The following is a 25,141-nucleotide window of genomic DNA, read 5'->3' as shown; positions in this document are numbered from 1 at the left end:
GACACTGGGCAGCCGGGGGCATCTATTAGAAAGCTAGAGGACAGTATAAAGTCATCTGTGGTTGTATGAACCTCTTTAAATTACCCGCATAGAAAGGAATGATGGCCTCTCACTGGCAGACCCACCTGGATTTGTTTGTATCCTATCCAACCCCACACGAAACATCTTACATGCAGTCATTACAGAAATATATTGTGCAATGTCATCCCTTAGATGGTGGCATTGAATATGGAGTCATCCCCTGCACCTCAGCCCTCAGAGTACGGTACATGCGTAGTATCACTATGGGCTTGTACTGGAATAAAATCAGAACTAATCTCCCTATAGTCCTCATTACCACATTGCATTTTAGTCCACGTGTCATAAGATTTCTGAAAGCTTCTTGACTTGTACGGTTTGCAGCATGTCTTATTCATTTATCTAATTATTTTTTTCCCGTTTCACCACCATGACTAAAAGATACGAGATTGACCCCTGACCTCTGTAGGGGCAGGAAAACAGAGAAAGGTTAAATTTCCCCCGCCCCCCACCCTCTCCAGTGTTTTCCTGCTTCTATAGTGGACAGGTCAGAGAAAGGCCTCTGGGGTCAGGGAGGTGAAGCTGGATCGAATACCTGGGCAGCGTGGAATCATCGGCAGAAGGAGCCTCCCTTCACTCAGGAATCGCTGCAAAGAACTCCCCTGCTCACTGGCGGTATGATTCGAAAGCTGGAATGCGGACCTCGCATCTGTTCATCGGATGCCTGTGTCCGGCGCGGATTGCGCTCACGCGTCTTCCTTTCCTCTGGGGAGGATAAGCAGACTTGAGCCTGAGTCCTCCATGTGATGGCGGCGTCTGTCGTCACTTCCGGTGACATAATGACGCAGAGGGGTGTTCCGGAAGTGTGTTTCACCGGCAGCAATTTTAAAAATGCAGGAAGCCATGGTGGATTCTGATCTGAGGTCTGGGGATCACGTCCACAGAGATGTTGGCACCCGAGCAGCCTAGAGAGCTGGACACTCCTGCGCCGGTGACAGTAAGTCCCCACATGGGGAAACACTAAGGACTCTTTCACACGGGCGTCATGTTTTTTGCCCGGATAAGAGGCGGGTGCGTTGCGGGAAAATGCGCAATTTTTCCGCGCGAGTGCAAAACATTGTCATGCGTTTTGCACTCGCGTGAGAAAAATTGCGCATGTTTGGTACCCAAACCCGAACTTCTTCACAGAAGTTCGGGTTTGGGATTGATGTTCTGAAGATTGTATTATTTTCCCTTATAACATGGTTATAAGGGAAAATAATAGCATTCTGACTACAGAATACATAGTATAATAGTGCTGGAAGGGTTAAAAAAATAAAAAAGTTAACTCACCTTATCCTCTTGTTCGCGTAGTTCGTTCCCGGTCTGTTCTTTGCTAGCTGTGTGCTTTGGCTGAATGACCTGTGGTGACGTCAGATCACATGCTCCAATCACATGGTCCATCACCATGGTGATGGAGCATGTGATCTGACGTCATCAAAGGTCCTTTAGCCCAAGCCCACAGCTAGCAAAGAACAGACCGGGAACGAACTACGCGAACAAGAGGATACGGTGAGTTAACTTTTTTTATTTTTTTAACCCTTCCAGCACTATTATACTATGTATTCTGTAGTCAGAATGCTATTATTTTCCCTTATAACCATGTTATAAGGGAAAATAATACAGTGAATAGACTGTCACCTAGAACCCATGCGTGAAAATCGCACCGCATCCGCACTTGCTTGCGGATGCTTGCGATTTTCACGCAGCCCCATTCACTTCTATTGGGCCTGCGTTGCGTGAAAAACGCACAAAATAGAGCATGCTGCGATTTTCATGCAACGCATAAGTGATGCGTGAAAATCACCGCTCATGTGAACAGCCCCATAGAAATGAATGGGTCAGGATTCAGTGCGGGTGCAATGCGCTCAACTCGCACATCGCACCCGCGCGGAATACTCGCTCGTGTGAAAGGGGCCTAACTGCATACTAATTATTGTATGGGAGCTTACATAAGAGAAAATGCTCTTAGCTTATACACTGTTAAACAGAGGGGTATATTAGCTGATTGTATCTCTCTTCTCAATAGGGTGCCAAGGAGGCGCAAAAAAAAGACCCAAAAAGAGTGTTAAGTGCATCTCGTGTTTCAAAAAACTTCCTGAGCATTATTCTAAAAATGGTGCAAGGAATGTATTTCAGACGTTGTTGGAGAGCAACAACCATCAATGATGGAGGAACTTGGAACAGTAATTCGTGATGAAGTAAAATCCTCCCTGACTTTACTAAAATACGCCAGTCCGGGTCCTCTATCTCCAAAGAGACAGAAAATGGAGGTCCCTTCCGAATCCGAGGATGAAATGGATGAAGCCAAGCCTTCAAGGCGGAGAGAGGACGACGGCCCCCTTTCTGAAGGGGAGATTGTAGAGGACGCAAAAAAAATTCTACTTCTCTTCTGAGGAAATGGCGAACCTACTGAAAGCAGTAAGGGCCACAATGGGCATTGAAGAGGTCCAGAAGCCACACTCAATTCAGGAAGAGATGTTCGGGAGGTTAAGAACTAAATGATCAAAGGTCTTCCCCATAAATGAGAATATAAAGGAGATGATTCTAGATGAATGGTCAGAACCAGAAAAACACCTGGGTATTTCGAGTGAATTTAGAAACAGGCTCCTGTTTGATCCCTCCGAGTCAAAATTGTTTGCCCATATTCCTAAGATTGATGTGCAGGTAGCGAAGGTAAACAAAAATACCTCCCTACCATTTGAAGATTCTTCCCAGCTGCGGGACATGATCGAGAGAAAGGCTCCTGCGTAAGGCATAGGAAGCAGCTATGTACAGTATTAAGAGCAACATTACGGCAACTTCGGTGGCAAGATCTGTGTACTTGTGGTTAAACGAGCTAGAAAAAACTCAGAGAGGAAATTATAGATTCTCTGCTCCTTCTAAGATCTGCCACAGCCTTCTTAGCAGATGCCTCGGCTGAAACAGTTAGGCTTACTGCCAGGGATGCAGAACTTTCTAACTTTGCTAGAAGGGCCTTATGGATGAAGTCGTGGTTGGGTGACAAGGCTTCAAAAATGAAGCTCTGTTCCATTGCTTTTTCCTGGGAATATGTCTTTGGACCAGTTCTAGACAAAATCCTGGAAAAAGCGACGGATAAGAAAAAAGGGTTTCCTGAAGAGAAACCTCAAAGGCAAATTTTTTCCTTTCGTCCCTATGGGCGTAGAGACAGATCCTACAGGGAAAAAGGAAAAACAGGGAGGGGGAGCTACCCAAAAGGTGATCGAGGTAGGGGGTTTCTCTTTAATCCCCATATAACCAGCGAAAAACAGTGACTCCAGGATTGGGGGAAGACGTAATAGTTTTCTATCTCAATGGGAAGTATTTACCTCAAGCCCATGGGTATTAGATATAGTCACCAAAGGATACAAGAAAGTTTTTCTCTCTTCCCCAAATAAATTTGTGATAACATCCCCACCATCCATTCTACAAAGAGAAAGAATCTGGAAGGGGGACTGGAAATGTTAAGTCAGGGAGCCATTACACAAGTTCCCCACTCTCAAGATAGGGAGGGTTTTTACTCCATCCTATTCGTAGTGGCCAAGCCAGACAGGGCAATAATAAATCTAAAGGAACTGAACAAGAACATCCAATACAGGAAATTAAAAATGGAGTCCTTGGCGTCCACGATTCCATTGATAGGTCAGAGAGTGTTAATGTGCACGATAGATCTCAAGGATGCATATTATCATGTACCAATCAGACAGCAGTTGCAAAAAGTCTTGAGATTCACGCTAAAAGACAGTACAGGGAAGGTTCATCATTTTCAGTTTACGGCACTCACTTTTGGTATTTCAGCAGACCCGAGAGTCTTCACCATAATAGTAGAAATTGTAGCTCTCATAAGGAAACAAGATCTAATGATAATACCATACTTAGACTATTTCCTATTACTGGCAAACTCTGGGGAAAAGATGGAAAGAGACCTAAAATCCTGCCTATCCCTACTCGAGGATTTGGGATGGATTGTAAATTTTAAATAAGCATGCCTTCTTCCCCAAACAAAAACATTTTTTTTAGGAATTCTCCTGGATTCTCAAAAACAATCTTCCTTTCTTCCAGAAGAAAAGACAGTAGATCTAAAAGAAAAGGTCCAAAAAAGGAATCTATGCTCCATTAGAGAGGCAATGAGCCTTCTAGGCGAATTAACATCATGCATAACATCAGTCCCTTGGGCTCAGTTCCTCTTTAGGATTCTCCAGCTATGGTTACTGAGATGCTGGGACAAGAAACAGACTTCCTTACAGGCAGAAGACTCTGTTCGTTCAAATCCAGACAGACGCCAGCAAAACAGGATGGGGTTCAAATGTAGAAGGAAGACTCTTTCAGGGGCTTTAGCCAGAAGTTATAGCAAATCAATCGTCAAACTACAAGGAATTAAGAGCTGTATGGGAGACAATAAAAGCCGCATCGGTTCTTATAAAGGGTCATCACGTAAAATTCTTATTGGACAACGTGATAATGGTATCCTACTTAAGGCAACAAGGGGGAACAAGATCAAAACAGTTAATGAAGCGGATAGTAAAAATATTTTCTTGGGCCGGAGAAAACTTAAAATCTATATCTGCAGTACATCTAAAAGGCTCTCAAAATCAGGTGGCGGATTTTTTGAGCAGGAAAGCCTTGGGAGAATGTCTCTAAATTCAGTGACCATTCAGCCTCATAGTAGAGAATTGGGGTTTCCCGGTCATAGACCTATTTGCCTCAGGGTTAAATGCAAATGTCCCAAAATTCTGCTCCCTAAACCCAAGAGACAAACTGTGGGCAGTGGATGCGTTCTCCAGTAGCTGCGTTGGATCCGTGGGTATTCCCTGCCAGAAAAGACATAATGACTCGGGGGCCAGTAATACACCCATGCCCAGAATCTTTCAGGCTGACAGCCTGTATCCTGAATCAGAGAATCTAAGGAGCCAGGGGTTGTCAGAGAAGGTCAACACCACTCTGAGAGCTAGTAGGAAAAAGGTGACTTCAGTGATTTATCAATAAATATGGAAGAAGTTCTGCTCATGGTGGGGACATGGAAAGATCAATCAACCCCAAACATTCAGAAGATTTTAGATTTAGGCTTGCGTACTTCGACCCTGAAGGTGCAAGTTTCAGCCCCGAGTGCCTTCTTTGACTCTAATCTAACTCAGCACCGGTTGATTAAGATATTTTTTTTTAGGGCCGCTTAAAACCTTTTGTTTGACCTAGAATCCCAACTTGGGATCTAAACATAGTACTCAAGGGTCTAACAAAAAGTCCTTTTGATCTGTTGGAGAATGTGTCAGTTAAGATGCTCTCTTTCAAGACAGCTTTCCTCATAGCAATTACATCAGCTAGGAGAATAGGGGAAATTCCAGCACTCTCTACCAGACATCCATACTTAACTATCACGGATGATAGATTCTTAAACCAGATCCAGGATTTCTTCCGAAGGTAGTGTCAGACTTCCATAGAAACCAGGAAATAGGGCTGCCATCATTTTGTAATAACCCGAAAAACAAAAAAGAAGAGCAGTTCCATTCCTTAGGTGTTAGACGAGTTCTGATGAGATATCTGGAAGTAACTAGCAATATTAGGAAGGTTGATAACCTGTTGGTACAGTTCGGAGGGAAAAATAAAGGGAAAGCTGCCTCTAGGGCCTCCATTGCCAGGTGGATAAAGCAAACTATCCATGACTGTTATAGTCTCCAAAATCTTCCTTGCCCTGTGAAACTTAGGGCCCATTCCACCAAGCGGTATCTTCTTCCTATGCAGGAAGAGTAGGTGGTTCATTGGAGCAGATATGGTATGTAGGGCCGCGACTTGGTCCAACATTCATACCTTCAAAAAACACTACAGACTTGACTTGTCAGGATCTTCAGAACTTTCCTTTTGGTAGGAAGGTCCTCCAAGCCATAGCCCCCCTTAATTGAATAATCTGTAGGTCTCCTATCTTGCCGTCATGGTGGTGAAATGGGAAAAACTGAATTAGACTTACCGGTAATTCGTTTTCCATGAATCCACCATGACTGCACTGAATTCCCACCCCAAAAAAAAAAAGGGGGGGCTAGACATCAGTTATGAGTCTACCCGAAATGTAGCTTTATGTAAATTAGTATGAGGAAATAAAAAATAAAAAAAAGTGTGTGTATATACCTAGGTGAAGGGTGGTAAACACTGAAGAGGGTGCTGGGCGGGGGCAATTTAACCTTTCTCTGTTTTCTTGCCCCTGCAGAGGTCAGGGGTCAATCTCCTATCTTGCCGTCATGGTGGATTCATGGAAAATGAATTACCGGTAAGTCTAATTCAGTTTTTTTTTCTTCGACTTTAGTTTGGGGAAAAAAGTGGCCTAGAAGGGCATGCATGACAATGTAATTTCAGTTACAGATGTAAAAACAGCAATTATAGTTTTAGTAGTTCTAATAGCATTTCCTGCCATTGCTTCTTTAGAAAAATGTGTTTCTCCTGAAACGTTTACTGCTGACAGAATGCTTAATGAAGTATAACAACCTCCGGATCATGAAATATAAGCAAGTGGAGAGGGGGAGTAGCTGTGTTCACAAAAAATGTAGTGGTTCCAAAAACGTCTTCCTGCCTTAATCCTAACTGGCTAGAGACCCCAGTGAGGAAACCAACTCTGTTCAACATATTAACGGCAATTTAAAAATCTCTCCATTTCTGTCGCTAGATATTCCCGAGGAGTGATGTCTCCGGAACGCCATGTGCGCACACGTCTGTATTTTACCAGTGAGAGTCATGTGCACTCGCTGCTGTCCACTCTTTGCTTTGGTTCTCTCTCTGATGTAAGTTGAATTAATTTCTGCAGCCTGTAAGGATAGCTGCGTGCAGAAAGTTCTGAACTCTTGGTCTTTGTCCTTCATAAGTCAATCAACTTTAAAAGAAACATACAGAAGTTACTAGTTGGCAAAGAACGCTTATCACTTCTGGTAGATATTACCAATTCATTATTCTCGTATACAGAGATGATTATTCTTCTCCCCGTGATTGTTCTGCAAATATTAGCATGTAGATGTACTTGTCCATGTGACTAAAGAGTTCTCGATCACATTTGCATGATGTGATGTCTGCCTGGGGTAGGTGCATAATACAGAATTTGTGTTGTTCTAAATTTTCTACAAATATTTTCTGTACTTTTCAGTATGCAGCATGTCCCTTCGGAAGCTGGTTTATGCTATTTGTTTCCCATGGGACCAAAATATAGAAATGATTTTTGCAGTGTTGAGTGGCCCTCTGGTGGTGAAAACTAAAGATTAATTCACTACAGCACTACATTGTATTACAGGTGCCTCTCAATAAATTAGAATATCAAGGAAAAGTTTATTTCAGTAATTCAATTCAAAAAGTGAAACTCCTATTTTATAGATTACACACAAGTGATCTATTTTACTGTTGATGATTATGGCTTACAGCTAATGAAAACCCAAAAGTCAGTATCTCAGAAAATTAGAATATTATGTAAAAAGTTCACAGATTCAGTAGACTACACAATCGGGGGGACTGCGGATTTAACAGTTGTCCAGAAGACAAGATGAGAGATCCAAAGTCGATTTGCATAAAACTTCATATTAGAATACTGTACGGAGCGAGCGTTGCATACAGTATTACAATGCATTGGCTCCTGTGAGCAGAAGTTAAAACTTCATGAAGTCTCGCGGGACTTCGGGTAATAACTTCAGAAATTTTTTCTACTATAAAAAAACTTTTACCAAACTCTGGTTCGGTTCCAAGGTACAACTTGGAACCGAAACAGAGTTCGGTAAAAGGTTTTTAAGAGTACAAATTAATCTCTGAAGTTTATTACCCGAAGTCCCGCGAGATTTTGCAAAAGTAATAACTTCTGCTCATAGGAGCCAATACGTTCTAAGGCTACTTTCACACTTGCGCTTGATCGGATCCGTTCTGAACGGATCCGTTCATATTAATGCAGACGGAGGCTCCGTTCAGTACGGATCCGTCTGCATTAATAACTTAGAAAAAATTCTAAGTGTGAAAGCAGCCTGAGCGGATCCGTTCAGACTTTCAATGTAAAGTCAATGGGGGACGGATCCGCTTGAAGATTGAGCCATAGGGTGACATCTTCAAGCGGATCCGTTCCCATTGACTTGCATTGTAAGTCTGAACGGATCCGCTCGCCTCCGCACGGCCAGGCGGACAGCTGAACGCTGCAAGCAGCGTTCAGCTGTCCGCCTGTCCGTGCGGAGGCGAGCGGAGCGGAGGCTGAACGCCGCCAGACTGATGCAGTCTGAGCGGATCCGCTCCATTCAGACTGCATCAGGGCTGGACGGAGGCGTTTGGGTCCGCTCGTGAGCTCCTTCAAACGGAGCTCACGAGCGGACCCATGAACGCTAGTGCGAAAGTAGCCTAATACTGTACGCAGCGCTCACTCCGTACAGTATTCTAATAAAGTTTTATGCAAATCGGCTTCTGATGTTTCATCTGAAAGCGATTCGCTCATCCCTAATTGACACCCCCCACATGGAGGGTAGGTCACAAAAGGTCATTGCTAAGTTGAGTGGAAGGAAAAAGTGTGGTAGAAAAAGATGCATAAGCAACATAGATAACCACAGCTTTGAAGGGATTGTCAAGAAAGGGCCATTCAAGAATTTGGGGGAGATTCACGAGGAGTGGACTGCGACTGGAGTTGGTGCTTAAGACCCACCATACACAGACCTATACAGGATATGGGCTACAACTGTCACGTTCCTTGTGTCAAGCCACTCATGACCCAGGGACAACATCAGAACAGTCTTACCTGGGCAAAGGAGGACAATGTCCCAGAGTCTGGAGGAAGAGTGGAGAGGCTACAATCCAAGTTGAGGTCCAGTGTGGTTTCCACAGTTAGTAATGGTTTGGGGAGCCATGTCATCTGCTGGTGTTGGTCCACTGTTTTATATCAAGTCCGAAGTCAAAGCAGCCATCGACTCTAAATTTTCCCTTTGCTCACAAGCTTTTATGGACATGCTGATTTAATTTTCCAGTAATACTTTTCACCTGCCCACACTGCCAAAAGTAACAATACCTGGTTTAATAATTATGGTATCACTATGCTTGATTGGCCAGCAAATCCAGATGACCTAAAGACCATACAGAATCTACAGGTTTATATAAATTCCTCTTCAGTAATATCCCACTAGAGGAAGCTGCTGGCAGCCAGAAGAGGTATTCCAGTGACTACATTGATTTATGTAGAGAATAGGAAGTTATTTTTTTCATATACATCTGCTTAAAATTTTGCTTACAGACAGTTGTTATATCCATACAGTAGCCTCTCCATAAAGAACAATAAAGTGGTATGGCCCATATTAGTCCTGTAAAATGCATCCGTAGGAAAACTGGATAGGACTAAATATGGTGTCAGTGATGAGCTGCACAAGTATCATGTGACTTGGCTTTCAGTTAAAGGGGTTATCCTGCCAGATATATTGTTGACCTAGCGTCGAGATAGGTCATCACTATCTGATCACCGGAGGTCCGACACCCCTGCCAGTCTGCTGTTCAGAGGAGGCGGCACTCCATGTGAGAGCTGCTCCCTCTTCATTATACTGCCCGTCGTCTTGGAAGTGCAGTGTAATCACAAGTACTCCCTCCATTTACTTGAAGGGTAAGCATTAAAGGGGTTCTGCACTTTCATTTAACTGATGATCGGCGGGGGTCCGACACCCGGGACCCCCGTCGATCAGCTGTTTGGGAAGGCAGCGGTGCTCCAGCAGCACCGCGGCCTTCTCACTGTTTACCGCCGGGCCGCCGGCCCACTGACGTCACGACTAGTATCAACTAGCGTGGGCGCGGCTAAGCTCCATTCAACAGTGGGCGGGCGGCCCGGCGGTAAACAGTGAGAAGGCCGCGGCGCTGCTGGAGCGCCGCTGCCTTCTCAAACAGCTGATTGGCGGGGGTCCCGGGTGTCGGACCCCCGCCGATCAGAAGCTGATGATCTATCCAGAGGATAGATCATCAGTTAAATGAAAGTGCAGAACCCCGTTAAGTATAATGAAGAGGAAGCGGCGTTCGCGTAGAGCACTGCCTTCTTTGCACATAGCTGATGTCGGACCTCCGCTGATCTGCTATCTGGTAGGACAACCCCATTAATTGCCCAGGTATGTAACAGGTGAATAGCATTGTATTGAGGAGAACATATACAGTATAGACAGTACCACTGCCTGCAGCGGCATCTCATCATGTCTGTGTGTGTGTTTTCTTTTACACTAAACTTTATTAACAACATGACAACATCACCTAGACAGACAGCCATGTAAATACACACAGTAATGTAGTTAATATAATAACCACAATAAAATCATGATTCCACCACTAGTCCTGTTTAATTTTCACATGGATGTGTCCCGTGTGCTGACCCAGCACATGTATGTCATGTAACACAGCTGCTTACTGAACGTCAGGGTTTATATGATGTGAACAGTGTCACATGACTGATGCCATCTTTTAGTTAGGCTATGGACAGATACGTGGGCTATACCATTCTACTGCATATAGGGGTCAACTGCCTGATATAAGAAAGGCATGTATGTAGAATTTTAATACATGTATATTATTCAATTGTTTGATTTCCTATTATATAGACAAATACATTGGAAAAAAAACTGGAATACCCTTTTAAATTAGTCAGCACAGAATTTATGAGGACCAGCTGTAAGTCTTGGTAGCTCTGTAGCTTTACCTGTACGTATCCTAATGGCATTCTATCTTCTAGGAGTTGAAGGATGAACAGTGGAAAAGGGCAATGGACTACTTGAACTTTGTTAATGAACTGAACTACATGACCCAGATTGTGATCATGCTCTATGAAGACCCAAACAAGGTGACTTGTATGAAAATATTTAGAATTCGTGTTCCTCCAATAACTGTGGGTAAGACAGTGGCACTGGGTAACTATAAATGGTTGGCACCAGAGTACCACAAGATCCTAACAATGCCTCCGAGGTGAATACCCAGAACTGCACACAACTTGTCCTCTAGTCCACGCTACAGTGTACAGTGAGTATCATTTTGTGTGGAAAATTGGCATTACTGTCATTCAAATAGGAAAAAGGGAAAGGGTTTTCCAAGACTTTAATACTGATGACCTATCCTTCGAATAGGTCATCAGTATCTGGTCGGTGGGGGTCTGACGCCTGGGATCCCCGCTGATCAGCTGTTTGAGAAGGCTCCTGTGAGAGCCATGGCCTTCTTCGTACTCGCCAAGCTGTGCTTGGTTTCGCACTCAGCCCCATTCACTTCTATGGGGCTCAGCTACGCCTAGGCCACATGACCGATGAACGTCACTGGCCTAGGAAAAGCTGAGAGAAGCGGCAGCGTTACTGTGAGTGTTCGCTGATCGGCAGGAGTTCTTGGTGTTGGCCCCCACCATAAGGGACTTGTTATCATGAAATACAATGGAGGAGCAGAGCAGATTGATTTTGTGGGAAAATATCAGCAAAACTTGTAAAATTAACACATTTAATATCTGCTCTTTATCGCTCGGTAGCCATTTTATCAGTGTCTGATTGCATTCTCTGACAGGGGACAGCTGGTGCAGGGAACGGTATCCTAATGGGAAAACTGGCACCGTTGTGAAACTTCAAGTAAAAATAAGCTCAGCTTCTTAAAACAATGTCTGGCGCGGTAATTAAAAAAAAATAATAATAATAATTTAAAAATGCTTACGCATTTCGAACTATATGACAAATTCTTACTCATAGCTTGAACTGTTCAAATATAAAAGTGTTTATTATGGAAAATCAAAATGACTGAATTGCTCTTTTCTCGCCCATATTCATTGGGGGACACAGGAACCGTGGGTACAGCTTGGTCCTCTAGGAGGCGTTGATACTAGTAAAATCTGTTAGCTCCTCCCCTGGCAGCTATACCCCCTCCAGCCTGGAGAGAGAGCTTCAGTTTTTTCTAGTGTCAATAGGAGGGAAGCTCCTGAAGGTTTTTTATTTTAGTTTTTTATTTTAGTTTTTTATTTAACTTCTTTCAGGTGGGAAACAGTGGTCGCCTAGCATCCCTGTTTTCCCGGGGGAGCACGCCAGCGTTGGTCCACCACGCTGCCTCCTCCCTCACAAGAAGACAAGGAGGACCAGGGCAGCCTCGCTCCCCTGCATCCAGCCAGCAGAAGGGTCACCTTCACTGTGTCCAAGTACCTCTTCCAGCATCCTGCCACTATGATGCCAGTAGCTGAAGGGGTGACCCTGCTGGAAAAGAAGAAGGGTGAAGATGATGGCAGGACAGAAGAGAGGATGAAGATGAGGTTAGTACATGGGACTAGGTAAGTATGTTTAACCCTCCCCTCCCTCCCTCCCTCGTCATCATTATCAAGCAGGGACAGCCTATACTCAGGGGTTCAAGACCCGCTCTACAATGATGGCCAATGATTACATGAAAATCAATATGTCTTACAGGACTCGCCATCAGGTTCATCCTGTTCTTGGTATGCACATTCCCCCTTACAAGGCACACAGGGGGTTTATGCCACTGTTCTACAGTGGGAGGCCGAGCGCACCACTGTGTATCGGGGCGCTCGGTCAGACATGCAGAGGGGGAGCGGAGGAGGCTCCTGCTCCCCACACCTACCGCCGTGATCCACCCCTTTCAGGAGCAGACACGCCGCAGTGAGAGCGTGCCGCTCCGGAGGGGGTTAACCGCAGCGCGATTGGCCGTGCACCGCTGATATCGGCCCGGCCCGCGGGGGCGCATTTGCGCTGCTCTGGTCCCTCTGTGACCTGGCCAGTGCAGAATTCGGTGGCCTCTCCTGATTGGCTGTGCGCAGGGAAGGGGGGGCACTCTCTTTAGATCGCCGCCGCAGAGGGAATCACTGATTTAGACCCTGACATGAGTCCGACGCAATCTCCTGAGATTGCGTCTACGGTGTCCAGCAGTACTTGTCGTATGCATTACCCCCTTCCTTTGGCGGAGTAACTGCACTATTTCGGGATACAGTACCTGTCTTATACATTGTCCTCTGCCATAGGTGGACTAAATACAATAACATTGGGTTCGGTACCTGCCATATGCATTAGCCTCTTCCATTTGTGGCACAATGACATTATCACTGGTTACATTGTGTGCTGTATGCATTTGCCCCCCTTCATAGGTGGAGTATTCTCCCTCCCACTGGCTAGTATTTGCCGTATGTTTCCACCTTCCTTAGGTTGGTAATTGCACTACCATTGAATACGGTTCTGACTGTCGCGCTATCCTTCCATAGGCGGAGTGTTGCACATCCCCGTTCTTTATGTTGCACTACCCCCATAACTAAACATCTTCAGATGCTGCAATTCTGTGGCGCCACGGCTCTAGGTGCCTTCGCTCATTTCACAAGGGGGCATGGCAACAGTCGGTACTCGCAGGTGCCCGGCACTCTTACCCTAGTGCTATATGGGTGCCACTAGTGGACACTGTGGCTATTCCTCATTGCATCCTTCTTTTGGTGCTGGTTTTGCGCATGATTGAAAAACATCCTCTGTTTTCCCAGGGGGTACCTAGCATCGCTTGTGTGTCCTACAGACCCCCCCATCTCCATGGGCCTCCGTTGCTCCAGTCGGTATCAATACGTAATGCATACTCCGTTGCACATATCTAGTGAGTACGTTCCAGCGAGTCGACTTTTTTCACTGACTCTGTATTCTCTATCCACCACTCCCCCTTCTCTAAGGAAGTGGTTATGCTGGCAACTCTGGTTTAGCTCCTACAGCTTGTTTTCCTCCACAGGTGCAGCTTTTCGCTAATGTTCGAGTTCATGGTCGCTGCAGTGGGACATCCCCCTCTGGTAGGGGTCCTACCCTGGAGGTAGCTTGGCAGTTGCGCCTGTTTAGCGCCCATCCAGGTAGAATTTTTAAGGTTAGCTTCACGTAACTGCGGCAGTGTGGCACATTGCTTCTACGAATAGTATCTTACTCTAGTGCTATATGGGTGCCACCAGTGGACACTGTGGCTATTCCTCATTGTATCCTTCTTTTCCTTTTGGTGCTGGTTTTGCGCATGAATATAACATCCTCTGTCTTCTCAGGGGGTTTCCTAGCATCACTTATGTGTCCTAGAGACCCCCATCTCCATGGGCCTCTGTTGTTCCAGTCAGTCATGATATTGTCCGCATCAATACGTAGTGCGTACTCCATTGCACATATATAGTGAGTACGTTCCAGTGAGTAGAGTGTTTCACTGACTCCGTATTCTCTATTAACCACTCCCCCTTCTCTGGGAAAGTGGTTATGCTGGAACTCTGGTTTAGCTACTACAGCGTGTTCTCTTCCACAGGTGCAGTTTTTCACTAATGCTCGAGTTCATGGTCGCTGCAGTGGGAGATCCCCTCAGGTAGGGGCACTACCCTGGCGCTGGCTTGGCAGTTGCTCCTGTTCAGCGCCATTCCAGGTAGAGTTTTTAATGTTAGTTCTGCTTACCTGGAGCAGTATGGTACGTGACTTCCACGGATAGCCTCAGGACCCCCCCCCCCCCATCAGTTTTGCGCTGATGGGACAAGCGCTCGCTACTACTGTGGGAGCAGTATTTCGTTACCACTACATACTTGTTTTTTACTGCACAGCTCGTTCGTCAGGTGGTGGACTCTTCTAGCACTGAATTCTGTGGCTTCTGCGGGTGGCCCCCTCCTCTGCTGGGGTATGGGACTAGCAATACAGTGCGACTCCCCTTGCCTGGCTTCCTCCTCAGGTAGAGTTTTTTTTTAGAACAGTCACTTAATTCCTGGCTACTTCTGTATAGCACCGGTCTCAGACAGGGAATGGGCTTAGACCTAGCCTATTCTTCTCCTGTCTTCCCCCTCTGGCTCATGGTTTATAGCCACCCCACAGGCCTTGGTAGCTCCTATGTTACTACCTTCCCTCATCTGCATTTGCACGGGATATTCGCTTGGTGGCTCCCATTTCCACACACGCTCTGGTCCAGACCAGTAGGCTGAGGCTCCCACCACATCCCTCTTTCTACAGGGAATCCTTCCATTGTCCGCTAACAATATCCACACCACAGCTGCCACCTTCTCTCCCGGGCAAGAGATCCGGAAGCATGCGCCGTGGACGCCCTGATATCTCCTTGGCGGGAGTTCTCCCCCTTTACGTGTTTTCCCCCTTCCCCTCCTACCCAGGGTTCCAGGGAAGATCCAGATGGAGGGCATTCCGATAACGCCTAGTCGCTCCGGATCGGCCGTCACGTGTCGTACGCCGACCTCGTTCTCCTTCTGGAGACGTCCTTTGGTCACTGCCACTCAGAGATGACCTTCCTTCATAGGGTCCGGTCTTACATCAGCAATAGGGTCTTTTGGTTTGACGGCGTGGCTTTTGAAACTGCCATTCTGACGTGGAGAGTGTTTTCGGCGGACGTCATCTGCACTATGATTCAGGCCAGGAAGCCTGCATCGCACAGGATCTATTATAGGACCTGGAGGTCCTTCCTGGGCTTCTGTAAAGGCCGGGACGTCCCCTCACTCCATTTTTTTTCTCTCCCCAGGTGTTGGCGCTTCTGTCCTGGGGGACACAGCCTTTCCAGCGTCCTCTGGTGCCCATGAAAACCTTCCTTCAGGGAGTGGCACATACGGTTCTTCTGTACCGTCCTCTACCACCTTGGGATCTGAACATGGTTCTCTCAGCGCTATAGTCTTCTCCCTTTGAGCTATTGCAGGAGATCTCACTCCGAGTCCTGTCCTAGTAGGTAGTTTTTCTTGTAACTATCACATCCGTCAAACAGGTGTCCGAGTTGGCGGCGCTCTCTTGCAGAGAACCATTCCCGGGTCTTCACAAGGATAAGGCGGTTCTCCGGCCCATTCCTTTTTTCTCCCGAAGGTGGTCTCTGACTTCCATATCAATGAAGAAATTCCTTCCTTCATTGTCCCTCTCCTTCACACCCTAGGGAAGGGAGTTACATCGTTGGACGGTGTCAGGGCTCTGATCATTATTGGTAGCCTCCAGTCTCTTCCGGCGTATGGAACCCCTTTTTTTTTCATCCGGAGGGTCCTCGCAAGGGATTTGCGGCCTCCAAGGTGGAAATTGCACGATGGATTCGGTCTGCAAGTGCTGAACCATACCGCACCCAGAGCAGGCTTCCGCCCTTAGGGGTCACGGCTCACTCCACCAGTGCGTTGGGCGCTTCTTGGGCGCGGAGGAATCGCTCTTCGGCTGCACAGTTGTGTAATGCGGCTGCTTGGTCCTACTTACACACATTCACAACGTTTTACCAGGTGCATACTTATGCGTCAGTGGACGCTGCCTTGGGCCGCATGGTCTTGCAGGCGGCAGTTTCTTAGATGCCTGCAGGGACGCTTGCTTCCATGGGTCTGTGTTTTTTTTTTCCCTCCCTGTGGACTGCTTTTGGACGTCCCACGGTTCCTGTGTCCCCTAATTAATATGGGCGAGAAAAGGAGATTTTTGTATAACTTACCAGTAAAATCTCTTTCTCGCTCTTCATTGGGGGACACAGCACCCACCCAGTATTGTTGTTCAACCACAGTTGTGGCAGTTGCTGGTTAGAACCCCTTTGGGTCTTTTGGCATGGTTGGTGTTCCGTGTTTTTTCTTGGTTGGCTGGAGGGGCTATAGCTGCCAGGGGAGGAGCTAACAGCTTTATCTAGTGTCAACACCTCCTAGAGGACATAGCTATACCCATGGTTTCTGTGATGAAGAGCGAGAAAGATTTTACTGGTAAGTTATACAAAAATCTTTTTTTTTTTTTTGCATCAACTTTCAAAAAATTGTAAAAGAAGTGATCAAAAATAAATAAATTCATACATACCTCAAAATGGTATCAAAACTACAGATCGCCTCACACAAAATAATCCCTTACACGGCTCTATAGGCATAGATATAAAAAAAGGATGGCTGTCAGAATATGGCCATGTCATATTAAAGAAATAAAAACTATAAAAATGTATCGCTAACCAGACTGAGCCACTGAAGTTAACAGTAGTTGTCAAAAGCATAATGTAAATGAAATGTTTACGGTGATGTAACCTCTGGATGCTGTGATTTGCACAGGTAAAATTGGAGAGTCGCCCTTTACGGTTTTCACAAATCCTAAATGTAATCATCCTTTCCTAATATGATTTAGCAATTGTCTTAATGCTTCACGGAGTTCAGTCTATAGTTGAGTCCCATAAATACGCAGCAAAGACTGCTGTAGACATACATTCACATACTTTTGATGACACTTCTCAAATGTGCCCACAAAAAGTAATGCCTAAATGCTGTGCAAAGCTAGCCTAAGAAGTCTGAATCCGGCCCAATGTGTTACCTATATGGAAGCCGCAGTCAGTCAGACCAATAGCTTTCTTTAGCTTGGCAGCTAATAAAATGGAGCAGTCTAGTAAAGCATCAGGTCATTAACATTTTATTCTGAACTTCTTCATGTACAGGACTTATCATCGGAGGAAAGATTTCATGTAGAGCTTCATTTCAGTCCAGGTGCTAAAGGATGTGAAGAGGACAAAAACTTGCCTTCTGGATTTGGATACAGGCCAGCATCACGAGAGGTTTGCAGTTTATTTTGCAATCGTTTGAGGAATTATGGTTCTGTTTGTTTTTCCTTAAAGGGTTCTCCAGGAATAAAAAAAAAATGTAATTATAATAAATATATTCACAAATACCTTTCATTACTTAGAATGGCTTGTTTTGTCTAGGGAGCAATCATTAGGAGAAATAAAATGGCCGCCGTCCTATCAGTACATACAAAACCTGTCCTAATCATACAACAGGACACGTTACTTCACAACATTGAGCTGAAGACTTGCCTCATCCTCTTCTCCTATTTGTCAGGGATCATGATCCTGAATACAGTTTAATATGATCTTCAGATAAATCTCTTTGGGAATGGAGAGGAAACATGGGAGGAGGGTGAGGTGTGGCTAATGAGCAGCAGAACTTGTTTACAGTCTCCATTACACAGTCTGTCCTGTCCGTTCTCTTTGTACTTCATGTCTCCTCATGAACTAAATTCCCCAGAGATTCAGCTAAAGTTCTTATCTGTATTCAGGATCATAATCCCTGACCAGTAGGAGAGGAGGATGAGGCAGCTCTTTGCCTCAGTGTTGACCTGAGGACAGTAACTTGTCCTCATGTGTGATCAGAAGAGTTGAGCGAACCTGGACCCGAACCCAGACTGTTTCACTAAATTTCGGGTTTGGTGTTCAGGTGATTTTATTATTTTCCATTATAACATGGTTATAACGGAAAATAATAGCATTCTAAAAACAGAATGCTAAATAAAATGTCTACTGAGGGGTTAAAAAAAACCTCACCTCATCCACTTGATCGCGCAGCCAGTATCCTCTTTTCTTCAGGACCTGCAAAAGGGGAAAAGAGAGTACAGGCTGCGCGATCAAGTGGATGAGGTGAGTTTTTTTGTTTTGTTTTTTAACCCCTAAGTAGACATTTTATTTAGCATTCTGTTTTAAGAATTCTGCTATTTTCCATTTCCATTTTATAACCATGTTTGTTTTAACGGAAAATGATAAAGTGAAGTTCGGGTTCACATTAACTTAAATAGGGTCCAGTTTCGGGGTGAAGTTTGGGTCCTGAACCCGACCTTTGACCTGAAGTTTGGCCGAACCCGGCGAACCCAAACTTCCACGGGTTCGCTCAACCCTAGTGATCAGGACAGGTTTTGTTTGAATTAATGGGTCAGCGGCCATTTTGTTGCCCCTGATTGCTCCCCAGACAAAACAAGTCATTATAACTAATGAAAGGCATTTGAGAATATATTTATGATAAAGTAATATTTAAGTATTTTCATTTTCTTAATTCCCGGAGAACCCCTTTAAAGAAGCACTCCAGCAAAACTAGTGTCTCTATATTGCAGCCCAGGCTTTTTATTAAAGAATAATATAGAGGTTCTTTTGTTTGCCTTGTGTATTCCTGTTTTTAGTTGATATTCTATTTATGGATTATCTGCCATTTTGATTAAGTCTTCCCCTCTGATATGGTTCCCTTTTTAAAAGAGTTTTCCAGGATTTTATTACTGATCACCTATCCTGATCGGTGGCGGTCCGACACCTGGGACCCCCGCCGATCAGCTGTTTGAGAAGGCAACGGCACTCCTGTGAGCACAGTGGCTTTCTCTGTGCTTATCAAGCACAGTGTCGTACATGGTGGCTGTTCTTTGTATTGTGCTCAGCCCCATTCACTTGAGCTTAGGCCACATGACCAATGAATGTGTCATCAATGGCCTAGGAGAAGCGGTGAGAAGGCCCCAGTGCTACTGTCAGCGTGGTTGCATTCTCAAACAGCTGATCGACTCCCAGGTGTCGTACCCCCACCGATCAGATACTGATGACCTATCCTGAGTATAGATCAACAGTTATGTTTCTGAAAACCCCCTGATGCCTTTGGCATGCTAGATACAGAGGGGGTGCAGTCTCATTACACTGCACTGCTGATTCCTATCTAAGGGGCGACAGAATGATAGATCAGTGAACTTCTGACCTCTAACTTAGGCCATCTGCACTAGGGTTGTTTCGGGGATAGAATTTTCGATACCCAATCGATACTTTTGTCGACCTCAATACTGGGATTTTTTCGATACTATGCTTCACTGTTGTGCAGTCTAGTATCAGAGAACATGGAACGTACCGTGTTCTATGCAGCAGCACAGGGGAGAAGGAATCACTATCTCCCTACCCCCTGTGCCGCTGCCGCACTGCGCCACCAATGAAAGTAAACGTTTAATACAAATCCAGGAGGCGGGTGCTGGCGGGGATCTGCCATCAGTGTCAGTTAACCCCTCAGGTGCCGCACCCGCCTCCTGTATTAAATGTTGATTATCATTGGTCTTGCAGTGTTCCCCCTCCCCTCAACCCCCCAGTATTAAAATCATTGGTGGCGCAGTGTGCCCCCTCACCCCCACCCCCCAGTATTAAAATCATTGGTGACAGTGGCCACAAGTTCCCCTCCCCTCCTCCTCATTGGTGGTGCAGTGGCAGCTTCTGATTGGAGCCCCAGCAGTGTAATCCTGGGGGTCCGATCGGTTACCATGGCAGCCAGGATGCTACTGAAGCCCTGGCTGCCATGGTAACATCCCTGATGCTGTGTGCACAGAGCACAGGACAGCAGAGAGAGTGTGTGGTCCTATTCACCCTAATGCAGATCGATCAGGGTGAATAGGACAAGGGATTAAAACATCTCAGGTTCTACCCCTAAGGGGGGAAATGGTTATTAAATAAGTTTAAAAAAAAATGTTAGACTGGTGGCTATTGCTCATAAGGAAAGGGGTCAAAATGTATGGATGCAACTGAGCTGGCATGAAACTAATTACACTGCCAGAATATTACTGGTGAGTTACCATTGTATGTGTAAAAAAAATGCTGGAGTGCTTCTTTAATATAATCGCAGTGATCTGCCATACTGTATTCTCATTGCATTAATCTCTGAATGAGCAATGTCACTATAACCCCTGTGCTGGTTGTAACGGTCTAAGGATGTAATGATGAATACAGAAGTACATAACCAGCTAATCTATGCCCCCCTTGATAATCCTTCATGTGTCTTATTGTCACAGGGGGCATCTATAACCTATATTGTCTCAAACATTTATTGTTACAGGGATCACACTTTCTAACAATATGCTGCAGTTTCAGCTTGACACCCAAATGTAGGGTCCTACACCACATCAGGATCAGGTGGCACTCTTCTTGGAATATCATACGGGAAGATAGCGTGCCTAAAGCTTGCAGCTCCTCATCTTCCTGTGACGTTTTGTGCTCTAGGTCCTGGAAGTTTATTTATCATTGACATGGCTTGGTCCCGGATCGCCATCCACACAAGTGTCCTCATCCAGCCAGCATCTGTTACGTGGGTTATTTATAGACGTGGATGGTGCATTCGATCCGAGCAATGTCCTTGAATGGGTGCTAGTTCTGGCACGTCACGGCTCATTCTGTGGGGGTGCTGCGAGCCTGATATCCTAAGGATAAGTCATTAATATTAAAGTCCCAGAAAACCCTTTTAAAAGTGTAGTAGAATGAGGATAAGTTATCAATACCAACATCCCGGAGACCCCTTTAATAGTGTGTATATAATGGTGCATGCTCTGTATGGCAGCTGCATCCCTCGAGTCATCTTGGTGCCTTTCAGATTAAGAGTCCATTCACACCTCAGTATTTTGTAATCCGCATCCGTTCCGCAAAGAACGGAATGCAGATTCATTTCAATGGCCCCGCAAAAATGTGGACTGTCCGCATCCGTTGTTCCGTTCCGTTATGCGGATCCGCCCCCCAAAAAATCGAGCTTGTCCTACTATTGTCCGCAAAATGCGATCCGTGGTCCCATTGTAGTCAATGAGTCCGCAGAAATACAGATGACATGTGGAATGCATCAATATGTCATCCGCGGATTGCGGATCCGTTTCCAGGAAATAGAAAAACAAAGATATTATTAGTACCCTAGCAACATATATTCCTCCTTCCGTTTTTTGTTTTGCGGAAAAATTGAACGGATGTACATTTGGTAAAAACGGGAGGTTTTTGCGGAAACACGGATCTGCTAAAAACGGAATGGAAATCTGGAAAAGAAAAATACTGATGTGTAAATGGACCCTAAGAGTACTTTCACACTTGCGGTAGAAGATTCCGGTAGGCAGTTCCGTCGCGGATCCGTCTGACAAATGCATTGAAATACCGGATCAGTCTTTCTGGTGTCATCCGCAAAAACGGATCTGGTATTTATTTTTTTCACAGATTTAAAGGTCTGTGCATGTGCGGACCAGAAGAACGGATCCATTTTGCCGGAACACTTAATGCCGGATCCGGCATTCCAGCAAGTGTTCAGGATTTTTGGCCGGAGATAAAACTGCAGCATGCTGTGGTATTTTCTCCAGCTAAAAAACGTAAGAGGGACTGAACTGACGGAATGCTCTCCATTCCGAATGCCTTAGGATAAAACTGATCAGTTTTTTTTTTTCTGGTATTGAGCCCCTGTGACGGAACTCAATACTGGAAAACTTAATGCTAGTGTGAAAGTACCCCAAGAGTCTTACAGTCCCTCCTGGCCAGATGGATGTCCCACAGGCCAAGATACGTTATTCCAAGCTAATTCCAGCTGTATCGGTGTAGGCACATTGCACAGATGAAGCAGAGGCCGGTGCACCTCACTACTCTGAAGCTGGCTTAAAGGGAATGTATTATCAGAAAATGACCTATTGTTTATATCATGTTTTTATGTTTTACATATTTATTAAGAATGTTATTTTTAATTTTCCATGTCAATATCTATATTTAAACAAAAAAACTAAATTCCTGCGGTTTTTGCACTGGCCACTAAGCCTATAGGTGCCGCTTCTTGGTCTGTACAGATCACGATACTGCAGTTATCTGCTTATCTGTCATTCTAATCCTGCCTGTGATAAGGAGATATCACCTCTGTGTATAGATAAGACATAATCCACCGTTCACAATAGGTGATTGTCACAGCTTATCTATTCCTTCCTCGTACAACGACCTCTGCGCAGGTCATACAGCATGCCTAGAAAACTGTCCCATAGAAGTCGATAGAATACAAAATTCTTCAATCAGAACTTAAAATCAGATTAGAAAAAAAGGAGGTGTGTTTATCAGGTTTTAAAGGAAATGTCACCATTTTTTTCTGACAATTAAAACCAGATAGTAACATTTTCTTCTAATCTTTTTATTTCCTGATTGCAGATTTTTTAAATTCTATTTTCTAAACATGATTATGGGGGCGGCCATCTTGTCTGAGCTGTTCTTAACAGCCTTTAGAAAGCATTGAGAAAATAGCTTTATGGCAGCCCCATGGCCATAGACACAATGGTCAGGAGGGGACCCTATTGACTTCTATGGGACCGTTTTCTAGGCGTTATTGTTGTTCTAGGTCATTGTACGAGGAAAGAATAGATAAACTTTCACAGTCGCCTATTGTGAATGGTGGATCCTGTCTTATCTGTCATTCTAGTCCTGCCTGTAATGATATCGCCTCTGTGTATAGATAAGCAGGTAACTGCAGTAATGTGATCTGTACAGACCAAGAAGTGGTGCTTATTATTAGGCTTAGTGACCAGTGCGAAAACTGCAGGATTTTATAGTTTTTGTTTAAATATAGATATTGACTTGGCAAATTGAAAATGGCATCGCCAAAAATTCTTAAAAATATGTTAAACATAAAATACTTGTCATCTTCTGATGGTGCATTACCTTTAAAATGATATATCCGAGCCTCCTAAAAGTCGGGCAAATCAGGAGGGACTCCATGACTCTTCAGCTGAACAGCACCGCCCAGGTGACTCTTTAGCTGGACAGCACCGCCCAGGTGACTCTTCAGCTGGACAGCACCGCCCAGGTGACTCTTCAGCTGGACAGCACCGCCCAGGTGACTCTTCAGCTGGACAGCACCGCCCAGGTGACTCTTCAGCTGGACAGCACCGCCCAGGTGACTCTTCAGCTGGACAGCACCGCCCAGGTGACTCTTCAGCTGGACAGCACCGCCCAGGTGACTCTTCAGCTGGACAGCACCGCCCAGGTGACTCTTCAGCTGGACAGCACCGCCCAGGTGACTCTTCAGCTGGACAGCACCGCCCAGGTGACTCTTCAGCTGGACAGCACCGCCCAGGTGACTCTTCAGCTGGACAGCACCGCCCAGGTGACTCTTCAGCTGGACAGCACCGCCCAGGTGACTCTTCAGCTGGACAGCACCGCCCAGGTGACTCTTCAGCTGGACAGCACCGCCCAGGTGACTCTTCAGCTGGACAGCACCGCCCAGGTGACTCTTCAGCTGGACAGCACCGCCCAGGTGACTCTTCAGCTGGACAGCACCGCCCAGGTGACTCTTCAGCTGGACAGCACCGCCCAGGTGACTCTTCAGCTGGACAGCACCGCCCAGGTGACTCTTCAGCTGGACAGCACCGCCCAGGTGACTCTTCAGCTGGACAGCACCGCCCAGGTGACTCTTCAGCTGGACAGCACCGCCCAGGTGACTCTTCAGCTGAACGCGGTATGTGCTTTATTCTAGCTTCATTTTCTACACTATGTTAAAGGCACAGTTTCTAGGAGGACATGTTTAGAAAGCGATAATAATGTGCTATAACACTGTGATAGTGGGTTAGTGTAGGAAACCAAGTGACGGGTCCCCTTTAAAATGCAATTACGCGCATGAGTATTTTTTTCGAAACAATTTTTTTATGGTTAATGTTTTTGATTTCTCTTAAATGCTTTCTCTAAGCTCTATGTGGTATATGTTATTGAGAAGGGAAGAAAAACTAAGTGGTAAGTACCTGTGGCTTTTCTTTGGGTTGTTTTAATTTAGAGTGAAAGTTCAAAGAAGCAGGTTCATAGCAATGACAGCGATGAAGAGTCTGGTGTGTGCAAACGGGATGAGCCTGACAGAGCCCTGGTGATGTTCAAACCTATGGTGTCTGATCCGATTTACATTCACAGAAAGTCCCCATTACCTCGTTCCAGAAAGATAGGCTCTGTAGAGGTAAGTGTCCTGATCTACTGTTCCTTTATTATGGTATCTGTTAGCTTTCCTCTTACATACAAGCATTAGTTTGGGTAGTGCTGCCTTTAATGTGGCTTGCTTCCAAAAATATCCCATAGTGTCTACTGGACCAAATCTGCCTATTACACTTGGAATAGTATTAGAAGCTGCTCTTCACAACCACACTGTAGTTTTAGAGAAGAAGACATTGCTGTTACACATGCTTGTTCCCTCAAATGCTTAAAGGGTTTGTCCCATGTCACAATTTCCACAGCTAAATGGGACTAAGTGCCGGCCCTAGGTGGCCAGGTTCACGGAAACAGCCAAGCGGACATACCCTCTGCTGCTTCTGTAGGTCCTATTGCCGTGAATGGTAGCTACTGGTGTTGAGCGAATCACAAAGTGGACTTCGTTCTGAATTTCAGGGAACGTTCAATTCACAATTTTTCTAAAATGGCGGTAAAAAAAATGTACTCGCCGCGGCCATCTTGATTTAGGATCCCATGCGAAATCTTGTGCACGGTAACGTATGACGTCACGACGCAGGCCAGCATGATGACTTTATCACGCACTGCGAAAGATTTCACTCTGGATCTTCAATTAAGATGGCCACAGCGGACTCTTCACGATCAAACTGATAAGGTGAGCATTTTTTTATTTTTATTTTTTTATAGATTAACC

The 25,141-nt window shown here is 45.3% G+C and overlaps 1 protein-coding gene across 11 annotated transcripts in view; it reads left to right on the top strand.

The window, feature by feature from the left end:
- Positions 1-25,141, top strand: part of PPIP5K2 (diphosphoinositol pentakisphosphate kinase 2) — a 133,599-nt gene that overhangs the window by 63,212 nt on the left and 45,246 nt on the right. For all 11 annotated transcript variants that reach the window (XM_044275957.1, XM_044275961.1, XM_044275959.1 and 8 more), the window contains exons 21-24: positions 6,710-6,824; positions 10,751-10,858; positions 17,395-17,511; positions 24,287-24,460. In XM_044275957.1, coding sequence (XP_044131892.1) covers positions 6,710-6,824; positions 10,751-10,858; positions 17,395-17,511; positions 24,287-24,460 — 514 coding nt within the window. The remainder of the gene's footprint in view (positions 1-6,709; positions 6,825-10,750; positions 10,859-17,394; positions 17,512-24,286; positions 24,461-25,141) is intronic.

The sequence above is a fragment of the Bufo gargarizans genome, chromosome 1 (assembly GCF_014858855.1).
Source record: "Bufo gargarizans isolate SCDJY-AF-19 chromosome 1, ASM1485885v1, whole genome shotgun sequence".
Lineage (NCBI taxonomy): Eukaryota > Metazoa > Chordata > Amphibia > Anura > Bufonidae > Bufo > Bufo gargarizans.
The sequence above is the reverse complement of the archived record's forward strand: the minus strand, read 5'-3'. Positions and strand labels throughout refer to the sequence as shown.